At 36.9% G+C, this 12,109-nt stretch overlaps 1 protein-coding gene across 2 annotated transcripts in view; it reads left to right on the forward strand.

Annotated features, from left to right (window-relative positions):
• FRMD6 (FERM domain containing 6) overlaps nt 1-12,109 on the forward strand; it is a 79,322-nt gene that overhangs the window by 39,576 nt on the left and 27,637 nt on the right. For both annotated transcript variants that reach the window (XM_081226895.1, XM_081226896.1), the window contains exons 2-3: nt 5,672-5,916; nt 11,622-11,712. In XM_081226895.1, coding sequence (XP_081083021.1) covers nt 5,818-5,916; nt 11,622-11,712 — 190 coding nt within the window. In that variant the 5' untranslated portion in view covers nt 5,672-5,817. The remainder of the gene's footprint in view (nt 1-5,671; nt 5,917-11,621; nt 11,713-12,109) is intronic.

Genomic DNA, 12,109 nt, shown 5'->3' on the forward strand with positions numbered 1-12,109 from the left:
TTTCTGAAGAGTAAGTGAGCCTTGGCATTTACTGTCCCTCTACTTGGAAAACTCTTCCCTGGGATGGATGGATGGATGAAAGGAAATAAGGAAGGAAAGGAGGAAGGGAGGGAGGGAATAAATTACATCCCTCTCTTAGTTCTGGTATCTGCTAAAACATCAGCTTGTCAGAGATGCTTCCCCTGGTTACCGTGTATGAAATAGCAGTCCACACTACCACATTATCTTCATCAACTCTGTCACCTACTCTGGGTTTATTTTTCTTCATAGTACATGTCACCATCTACGTTATATTGTCTGTCTCCATTAGAGTGGAATATTTGTTTTGTTCATTGCTGTGTACTCAGCACTTACAAAAACACGTGACACATAGTAGGTGTTTAATGCATATATGCTGAATGAATGAATGAATAAGTGAACAACAACAATCCAACTAATTTTACCAAAGGCATTTTGGTATCACTTTTAGGATACCATTCATTAAGAGACCATGTCCTTTTTTTCCAAAATGATCTTAGCTACAGTATTCATATACCTAATGCTGTCATCTGTTATGTCTTTTCATAAGAAATGCCCATTGGAATCTGTGTGCTCTTGGGAAGCAGGGACAATGTCATCATCTTAAGCATCTTGGCCCTGTTATATCCCTAACTAGATGGTGAATTCATGGGTATTGGGGCACATCTTCTATTGCTTTTGTGTTCTGCTTTTCACCAAGTAAATACTACAGTGCTGTGTGTATAACTTGAGTTTCATTAATGTGTAGTGATTAAATTAAAAGATAGGGCTCTCTGCAATCCAGTTTTTCAAGATAATGTTTGCCTTATTTTTGTTAGGTAATAGAGATACCTTATTGACTGTTGAAATATGCCTATTAGCCATGCTTGCATTATAGTAATTGTCTTATCAAATTAACCACCTGTTCACGTTTTTTAGGGCGACAGTCTCAGAATTGAGAATCCTCCTTTGCCTCCATTCAAAGTGAGACTATACATATTGTATGGGTAGGAAGTTTCTGGTGACCTAGGGATTTTTTAAATAAACTTTTTAACTTTAGAATACGTTTAGATATACAGGAGTTACAAAGATAGCACAGAGTTCCTCTATACCCCACAGGTACCCACTTTCCCTGTTGTTAACCTCTTACATAAGTGTGGAACATTTGTAGTGAACCAGCATTGATACATTATAATGAACTAAAGCCCATACTTTTATTCCAGGGTGACCCAGTTTTAAAGGCTACATCCAATAATTTCTAAAAAATGAAAATCAATATTGAATGTCCATACTAGGTGGTAGCTTCCTGATTCTTAAAATAAATGAAGTAACTTTGTAACCAATGGGGCTTATCAGAAAGTAAGGAATTTACAATAATGTGGGTTTAAAATTCAAGTGGGGAAATCTTAGAGCGTAACATTTTATTTGTAAGTTGGGTGTTTGTAAAGATGGCAGGATGGGGTTTGATCAGTATCTAAGCTGTTTTGTTGTTGTCTGAGAAATATGGTACTATAACATGGTTTGTTCTTCATAGATAATCTATCCCAAGATGATTGAACAGACAAGGGCTGCCCTGGAGTAGGAAATGTGCCCTCCTGGGACTGAGTTGGGATTTAGCTTAGGATACAGAATAAGTAGCCAATGGCTCAGAGGCTAAATTCTATGATTAAAATTAGTTTACATTTAGTCGAATTCTTTCCCCCAGGACTCTCCAACTTAAGATTAAATCTTATACTGAAGCACATTAGAGATACGGGTATTTTGCTATTTCAGTGGAACCTTTTAACCAGCTTTAATGCAGGCCTGGGTAAAGTAAAATCTTAATACTATCTCTCTTTCAGGGCTTTTCTAGTTTGCTATCCTCAAAGCAGAAAAAGCAGCAGTGAAGCAGCACCGCTTCTTAAAGACTCTGCTTTTATTAAATTTTCTTCAATAATCCTCTTCTAGTCTTTTTTTTAAATACTGCACTATCTGAACCATAAACAAACTAGTAAATAAAAATCATATCCATGAAATTTTTAAATTATTTTAATGAGGCTCTGGAAACATCCCAAAACTCAGAAGATATTTTTCCCTAGTTTATTTTTTAAATTCTAGAAATTAGGTCAGTAGAGTTATCCCCCTTTAATTAGAAATGGAAAATTATATGAGTAACTCAATTTGAAGTATAGATTTGAATAATTATACTGAGATTAATATCATTTAAGGGTTTGAATTTAAACAAGTTACATTTAATCATAGCTTATAATTTCTTGAAAAGATTTTAATGTCAGAGAGGAGGCCAAATGTTGGAATATATCAATTCATAGGGAAAAATTTTGCCATGAAATATAATATTTGACAATGAAATTGTTTCAGAACTGTATTTCTCAGGTGGTATGCCTGAGAATATTATTCTACAGGACCTTAATAGATTTTTCTTGTGGGGAGGGGCGAAATATTCTGTGCCCAAGTAAGTTTGAGAATTATTAAGTTAAATTTAAGAAGTTGCCCGTAGGACTTCTCAGAGCCTTCAGTGCTTTCTGAATTGCTAAGAGAGGGTATACAGGATATCCTGTTTCCTCACCTAGTTACACTTTTTAGGAGAACATTCTGAGTACACAAATTTGACCTGATTTAGGAATTCATACCTTTGAAAATGTTGAGCACTTTTTTTTTTAGTTATAGTGATGATGTGTGCTATATTTCACATAGTTGCTTATCCCTAATTCTGTACCTCAAGATATTTTCCCAGTGTCTTCTATGAAGGTGTTATATCCAACCCTCTCTGCTCAGCAACTTCTTTCTGTTAGCTAAAGTGTTGTTTCCATATGTGACTGCATATCAGAAATACTTGGGGAGCTTTTTTAAAAGATTAAGATTCCTGGACCCTGACCCTGGAGATTATGAGTCAGTAGCAATGTCACTGTGCTCAGGATTCTGTATTTATTACAAACACCTAGGTGATTGTGATACAGCCGACACCGGTCCTCCAATTGGTGCGTTGGAACTGTTAAACTAAAAGTGTGCATTCTGCAGATGGACGATTGGATTTGGAGTGCAGTTAGTTTGTGGTCATAGAACACGTGGGCTAACCATTCCATACTGGAGAGAACTATAGCACTGACCTCTGGTGACCCTGTAGGGTGATGTACTGGCTACAACCTAATGTGAGACAATTGCTATTATGCTTTAACGAAATTGAGCTATTTGTAATGAGGTGGATAGACCTAGAGTCTGTCATACAGAATGAAGTAAGTCAGAAAGAGGAAGACAAATACTGTATGCTAACACATATATATGGAATTTAAGAGAAAAAAATGTCATGAAGAACCTAGGGGTAAAACAGGAATAAAGACACAGACCTACTTGAGAATGCACTTGAGGATATGGGGAGGGGGAAGGGTAAGCTGTGACAAAGCGAGAGAGAGGCATGGACATATATACACTACCAAGCATAAGGTGGATAGCTAGTGGGAAGCAGCTGCATAGCACAGGGAGATCAGATCGGTGACCGCCTGGAGGGGTGGGATAGGGAGGGTGGGAGGGAGGGAGACGCAAGAGGGAAGGGATATGGGAACAGATGTATATGTATAACTGATTCACTTTGTTATAAAGCAGAAACTAATACACCATTGTGAAGCAATTATACTCCAATAAAGTTGTAAAAAAAATAGAAAAGCAGAATACTAAGGAGCTTTTGGTCACCTTCCTAATAAGGAAATACTTACTGTATATGTTTTTACTTAGTTTGAGTAGCTCCCTTGTGGATGGTATTTCATTCATACTTTAAAAAGAAATACTAGTTTATATTTACTCACGGTGCCATCTAAGAATATATTCTGTCCTGTCTTCATGCTGATAACAGATGGACTTTGAACTTCAAGCAAATAAGCCTCATGTATGCTTTGATTTATGTCAGCAGTGATAATAGCTATTCTATTAAAACTGTATGATTATACTTTCTGCCTGGAGATTCCTACATATCCTACAAATGTAGCTGGAAAGGAACAATATAAATAATTACTAATGGTTTGACAGACAAATAGTTTTAACATACCTTGGTTGAATAGTGTTATATTAGCAATAATATATGAAACACTAGGCACATTTATTAAAAATAGGAAATATCTACCATTGTTTTAAAATTATTCTTCAAGGTCTTGCCAATGCAGTGAGACATGAAACAGAAATAAAAGTGTGATTATTGAAAATTGGAGATAAAGTCTTCATTACTTGCAAACAAAATTCTATACACTGAAAATCTGAGAGAAGTTAAAAAATAAAATGACATGGTTTAATAAACTTGATTACATATGAGAGGTTTCCAAAATCCACGGTATACAAATATAGTTTATACAGTCATGTTATTTCTATGTATTAACTGGTTGGTGAAATAACATATTGAAAAATTAAGTTTGCATTGTCAGGTTAGAGAATCAGAAGAGAGCAGCACCATAAAAACTCAGGAAGAAAAAAGTTGTAAGGAGGGCTTAACAACCTCAGTAAGTGTTGTACATAGAGAGATCAATCAAAATGAATCCTGTGGGGCTTCCCAGGTGGCGCAGTGGTTGAGAGTCCGCCTGCTGATGTAGGGGACACGGGTTCATGCCCTGGTCCAGGAAGATCCCACATGCCGCGGAGTGGCTAGGTCCGTGAGCCATGGCCACTGAGCCTGCAAGTCCGGAGCCTGTGCTCCGCAACAGGAAAGGCTGCAACAGTGAGAGGCCCGTGTACCGAAAAAAAAAAAAAAAAAAGAATCCTATGGATTCTCTTGATGGTCTAGAGATCACTGGCTTCCTGTAGCAAAGCCATGCTGGTGAAGAGAAGGAAGTGGAAGCCAGACCTCAGTGGTTGAAGAAGGAATATGGACATTTATTTGAGTTTGATTATAATGGAAGAAAAAAAGAAAGAGATTGATAATTTTGTTGTTGTTGCAATTTTGTCATTTTGTTTGTTTATTCCAGAACCCTTCATTTTCTCCCATGTGAGACTGGAAACTTCTCAAAGGCAGGCTTCTGCTTCTGTGAGCCCTGTAGTACACAGTACTGCCTTAAATGTAGAGGGTTTATGTTTAATTCATGACTGAATGAAAGTTTTTTTTTTAATAGTTATTTATTTTCCTTTTTTTTTTTTGGTTGCATTGGGTCTTAGTTGCAGCACACGGGATCTTCACTGAGACATTTGGGGTCTTTCATTATGGCGCTCAGCCTTCTCTCTTGTTGTGTCCTGCAGGTTTTCTCTCTCTAGCTGTGGCATGCCAGCTCCAGGGTGCGTGGGCTCTGTAGTTGAGGCACGCCGGCTCCAGGGCACGTGGGCTCTGTAGTTTGCAGTACGCGGGCTCTCTCGTTGAGGCGTGTGAGCTCAGTAGTTGGGGCGCGCGAGCTTAGTTGCCCTGTGGCATATGGGACCTTAGTTCCCTGACCAGGGATCGAACCTGCATCCCCTGCATTGGAAGGCGGATTCTTTACCACTGGACCCCCAGGGAAGTCCCTGAATGTTTTAAAACACTTGATCGTGGGCAAAGCACAGAGTACGTTTCTGTGCATTCTCATTGATTAAGTGAGGGAGCCCTCACTGTGAGACGTGCTGTACCTGCGCCAACGAGACTAGTCGTGCTGCTGCTCCTCCTCATCTCTCTCCTCACCAACCTTACCACCTTTATTCACAGCCTCCTTTTGGGCTTTTTTTACAGCTATGAAACCCACGTAGTAGAACATCATGATGCTTCTTCTGTAGGGCGTGTGATGAGGAGCAGAGTTTGGCTTTAGAGTGCTCGGAACCAGAGGAATTGCCGAGGACTCGGAGCCCAGCCCTGATCACTAGAGAGCCCACAACACAATGAACAAATTGAACTTCCATAACAACAGAGTCATGCAAGACCGCCGGAGTGTGTGCATTTTCCTTCCCAACGATGAATCTCTGAACATCATCATAAATGTGAGTAGATCCCACTTTAGAAATGTTTAAATGATGATGTTCCCAACAGTGACCACATTCAAATTATGACTTGGCTAAGGATGAAATCATTACAGAATGAGACCATTAATAATGTGGGAGAATTGGGGTATTAAAGTGGTCTACATAGGTATAAACTTTGAATTGTGGCTTAAGTTAACTTTGTTCAAACTTTGAATTATGGCTTAATGCTGCTTTCAGCATTCTCTTGTCTGGTAAAATAAGAGAATTTTGGTTATTATATTATAGAAACATGAACACTTTGCTATTTTTAAACCTTTATTGAAATATAATTTTTATGGATATCTGAGTTTGCTTTTTAAATACTTTTGAGTTGTCACCTACACACGTGAAATGGTAATACATAATTGCTAGCTTTTTAACATGCGCTTGATCATTGTTTTAATAGTAACCTGTAGCCTAAGTCTAGCCAATTTCAAGAATAGGCTGTGTATTTGAGTACTAAACTGTTGCTTACAGTTCATGAGTCGGAGCTAACTCTTTCAGTTAACATGGACATTGAGGAATATGATACTTTTTTTTATTTTTTACTTTTAAAGTTGGCTTATAGTTTACTTACAGCGAAGTATAGGAATCTTAAGTGTGCAGCTCAGTGAATTTTTACAAGTGTATACATCCATGTAACCATCATCCAGCTTGAGATATAGTAGATTTCTAGTACCCCAGAAAAACCTTTTGTGATCCCTCCTAGTCAGTAATCTCCACTCAAGGGTAATAACTATTCCCACCTCTATCACCATGGAGTAATTTTCTTGTTTCTGAACTTCATGCAGCTAGAATTATGTGATATGCTCACTTTTATATCTGGGTATATTTTATGTACTCAACATTTGGCCTGTGAAAGTCATCCATTCTATCACATGTGACAGTAATTCCTTTTTCATTATTGTATAATATTTCATTGTATGAATATGCCCAGTTTCTTTTCCAACTATTATTGATGGATATTGGGTTATTTTAAGTTTGGGGCTGTTACAAATGAAACTATTTGGAACATTTAATGTATATGCACATATGTATACATTTCTGAGCTTATACCCAACAGTGTATTGTGAATCATGAAGTACACATATGTTTAGCTTCGGTAGAGACTGCCAAACAGTTTTATGTAACCACAATCATGCCTAGCATTTTTCAACCCCTCTCCCTATTATCAACTTTCATATTCTTTCACTGATTGTATTCTGATGGAATTAAGGGGAAAATTGCCTTAGTGCATGCCTTGAATTAGTTTTCTTTGCTATATGTGACTATATTTAACCCAATTGCTGTATAAAAGAATATTTCTAAATGTTATAATGAAGCTATATGACATTTAAATAGCTCCATTAAAAGTTTAAATAGGAAAAGGTTCTGCTTATTACCATAATTATTTTGGTTTTATTCTGTCAGTCACCACAGTTTCTTGATTTACTAATGTAACCTTGTTTTTGCTCACAGGAATTGTCTGAGCATCAAACCTGCCTGTTGAATGAACTTTATCAATCCGTTTGATATAAATTTCTATTGATTAGCTACATTTCTACTCAGGGTACCTGAAGTTGTTTTGGTTTTGTGAAGTGATAGGCTGTTATTTTTGGCAACATTATCATTCTTTGTCAGTATGGGCACTGTCAGAATATATCAAAATGTAATTTACATGTATACATGAATATGCTGTTTGAGTTCTTTTATGCAGTTATATAAAAAGATATCAATTAAATTTTTTAAATATACATAAATATAAGCATAAGCACTTAAACTTCTCTCTGTTCCATTTCTGTCTTTTCACCTGGTGGAATGTGTATACATGTGTTCATGTGTGTGTATGCACATATACAGGATATGGGACAAAACCTTACTGATCTCAGGTAAGTTAGAAGGAAGACTAATTTGACTTCATGAGGAATACTAGGAGCTGACTATAATTTTCTAAGAAATTAATTTGTACTAAAATCTTAGCTGAGGAAGATAATTACAGAGAACAGACTGGCAGATAGCCAGTCCATTCGTTCCTGTAGATCAGTGATTTTACAACTTGATGTCCATCAGAATTACCTGGAGAGCTTGTTAAATACCCAGACTATTGGACTCCACTCCTTGGAGATGCTGATCTAGTAAGTCTAGGGTAGGACGCGGGGATGTAGGTGGAAATCTGTACTTCACAATTTACTCTGCAACCCTGGGCAAGTTAGTTTTTTTGCTTCGGTTTCCTCTTCTATAAAGTGGAGATAATCTTACTCTCCTCACAGGTACATTGTGAGGATATAAAGACATAACATGCATAAATGCTTATTGCAGTGCCTGGTACCTGGGAATTGCTCAGTGAATGAGCACTTAATAGAGTAGCACTTGTTTTCATTTCTTTGAGCTGTGGTCTCACTGCTAATGAAACTCAGCTGTGGAGTCTGAATCCCATGTAGATCTGTTCTTATTCCAGGGTCTGTAGACGGCCCTGCCATGTCCCGACTCCTCATTAGTTAGCAAGCAAGCTGTTGGACCAAAGGAGGGAGGAGGAGGAACTGGGTTAAGTAGTATGGAGGCCCCTCCTCGCTAGAAAGCCAACTCAGGGCTGCCAAAGGCCTGTCGTGTTCTACAAAGTGTTATTTTTGTCTTTGGAAAATAGCAGCTGATATTTGTAGAGTTGTGGTAGAACAAATTAACTGTAACAAAACTATTTCATTAATGGTCTCATTTTTTAAATCATTTCTAAACATTTTTTTGAACAAAGAAAGTTTGTTCCCTGACAAATGTAGTTGATAGAATGTTGCCTTTCTGCATGTGGGGTAAATTTAGTGTTTTGGTCATTTTTAATTCTCCATGAGTTGAACTAATAGGGACTGTTCTAAATGATTTTCATCATCAGTTAATAAATATGGGAACTTGGAAATTTTTGGAAATCAAATGATGGTAAATGTAGGAGCCACAAAATTTTTGAGTGATATAAATTATGGGTAAGAGGTTACACCTCTTCACTGAGAAGTGAGTGAACCGTTCTTTTTCTGGAGCATATGTTAAACATTCTTGCTCAATATCAAACCATTGACATTGAGAATCAAATGCTGTTTTTATTAGAAAGTTTCATATAAAGTATATTTTTAGATAATGCTTTCATTCTTATTCTTAATACCTCATACTCTATGGCACTTTTTAAAGTTCCCATTGCTCCTGAAGATTAAAGAACTTGAAAAATTTCACAATCAGCCAAAATGTAGCCTTAAAGACTCATAATATGCAAATGCGAAAAACTCAAGCTTGTTTTCACAGCAGGTAAGACTTCAGAGCCACAGCCTTACTTAATTACAGTTTTTAAACAAGAACATTGTTATTTCCTTAATAGTTGTTAAAGAGCTTTATCAGTTAGGCTCCAAATGCTTGATTTAAACTAGCGGAACAATAATAATTATATAGGATGTGTGGAGGAAATGCACAGCATTATCTGAACAGCAGTTACACAAAGTTACAACATAGTTCATTTTGCATACACCATGTGGTTTGGAATTTTTCTTTTAACGTTTTATCACGTTTTACCCAGAGTGCTTTGTATATGACATTTTATTTTTTTATTTTATTTTTTTAATTAATTAGTTAATTTATTTATTTTTGGCTGCATTGGGTCTTCGTTGCTGCGTGCGGGCTTTTTCTAGTTGCATCGAGCGGGGGCTACTCTTCATTGCCGTGTGCGGGCTTCTCATTGCGGTGGCTTCTCTTGTTGTGAGGCACAGGCTCTAGGCACGCGGGCTTCAGTAGTTGTGGCACGTGGGCTCAGTAGTTGTGGTTCACAGCCTCTAGAGCGCAGGCTCAGTAGTTGTGGCACACGGACTTAGTTGCTCTGCGGCATGTGGAATCTTCCCAGACCAGGGCTCGAACCCATGTCCCCTGCATTGGCAGGCAGATTCTTAACCACTGCGCCACCAGGGAAGTCCCATGACATTTTAAAATACAGTCAAAACTAAAGATTAAAGAAATCCTAGACTATATGACATCTGAAGTCTCAAATTTGTAGTATCTAATTCAATTTTATTTAACAGTAGACACTTTTTCCATTACCTTTATCATTTTCTTTATTTAAGCTTATTTGTAAAGTGGAATCACAGTAATATAGAACTCAAATCCGAAGTCTTTTTAGTGAACGAAGATGATACTGATTTCCTATTGGCAAATGTATTCCCCCAGTGGTGTTGGTGGATGTGTATTGATACATTTTCCCTAAATTCTTACGTGGCACATTACTAAAATGATCTGCTCAGTGGGTCAAAGAGTAGTCTGTAGTCATGGAACAGAAGGAAGGTGAGGAGCCCACAGGAAAATCAGATCCCTGGCTTTCATTCATCAGACATTTACTGAGTGCCTGCTGTATATCCTGAATATAAAATAAGACACTGTCCCAGCTTCAGTGAGTTCCTGTAACTTCTAAAACAGCCTAAGTGGTACTCTCTGGCCTTACATAAATACTTCTTGCACTTTCTAGTGGATAAGGTGCTTCAGATTATTTGCCATTTAACAGTGAATGTGGAAAAGAGCTGTAAACCTATTTTTCTTACTCCAGTTGACATTGTCACCATTTTGAATTATTTGGCTTTCAATTGTCAAGAGATCTCAACATGTTTTTATTTTCTGAGTCTGAGTTACGTATTAAGATATGATAAGAAGTCATTAATTCAGAGTTAACTAATTTAGAATTTGTAATCATTAAAACTGTAACTGTCATCATTGTTGAAGAAAGAAGTTGCAAGTTAATATTACAAATACGAGGGGAAATGCCACATAATATATGTACCTAGAATGATAAACTGTCATGTTGCACATATTTAATTAACATACACATACAGAAATATTGTAATACACAAATGAGCAAAGGTGTGAGTTGCTGCCTCTGCCACTACTAGCTACATGACTGCAAGCTGTCTGGGTTTTCTTTTCTACTTCTATCAGATGAAGAAATTGACCCACGTGGTCTCTTAGTGTCAATCCCAACACTAATAAGCTTTAGTGGTTCTGAATTCAACAAGGCAGACCCATTAGAATTATTGTCTCCCAAAACACTTCATTAAACATTTGAAAAGTCATTAGAACTGTATCTTTTAAAGACTGTTATCGTTCAACATGTGACTTTTCAGAATAACTTAACCCCAGAGTTCCAAATTAATATGGTTTTATTATGTTTGAATTATACTAGGACTCAGAAAAAGAACCTGGTTTAGGTACTTACAAGATGTGTCAATTATTAAAGTAAATAAAAGGTAGGTATTCACTCATTGTGCAGTATGTGAGCATTTTGTTTAGACCATCAAGAGGAAAACTTTCCTTGTAAAGATACTTGCCAAATTAATAATTTTGATAATCTGATTAGGCTATTTGGGGTTCCTTCTGAAATACATATTTATCATGCACCACGGCTATAGAGTAAGGCCTTGTCCATGTATCCTAAGATTTATGAGTCTTGTACAAGATTGCAGTGGTACTTTATTACCAGGTTGTAGAAATTTGAATTGTGATCATTATTATTGAAACACAGCTGCAGATTAAAGTGATTTCCATAAACCAACTGTTGTTTGGCTAGTGTCAGCTTGTCCCTTCAAGGCGTGTATTTGGGATGCATTACATTGCCTGATTGTGACTCACTGTCTGGACTTGGCTGAATTGTTATCTTAAATGTGTGTTTGTCTTTGTCTTTTTTCCTACAGGTTAAAATTCTGTGTCACCAGTTGCTGGTCCAGGTGTGTGACCTACTCAGGCTAAAGGACTGTCACCTCTTTGGACTCAGTGTTATACAAAGTAAGTCTCAATCCCATCTCTGATGGAGTTAGCCAACTGTCCCTGAGGAAATGACATTTTATAGCTGTAACTTAAATTGAGCATATTGTTATGTAATTATGATTGTCAAAATACCCATAAACTGATCATGATTTTTAATCTAGTACTCATATTTTAATATGAGTACTGTTCTGTATTTCTTACAAGTTTAGAATTTTAGGTCATGAATTTATTATGGTTTGAACTTAAAAATTTGTTCCTCTTTAGGGGTCTGGGTTTTCTGTGCTTGCTCTTTTATGTTTTAATGAACTAAGCTTGATTTTTGTTTCTTTGCACTCAGGGAGCAGCTGGCGCTAGTAGGAATTTAATTTAATTTAAATTGTTTTATAATTTTTAACATTAAAAGACATTTAGACAT

The sequence above is a fragment of the Mesoplodon bidens genome, assembly GCF_964165515.1.
Source record: "Mesoplodon bidens genome assembly, chromosome: 3".
NCBI lineage: Eukaryota > Metazoa > Chordata > Mammalia > Artiodactyla > Ziphiidae > Mesoplodon > Mesoplodon bidens.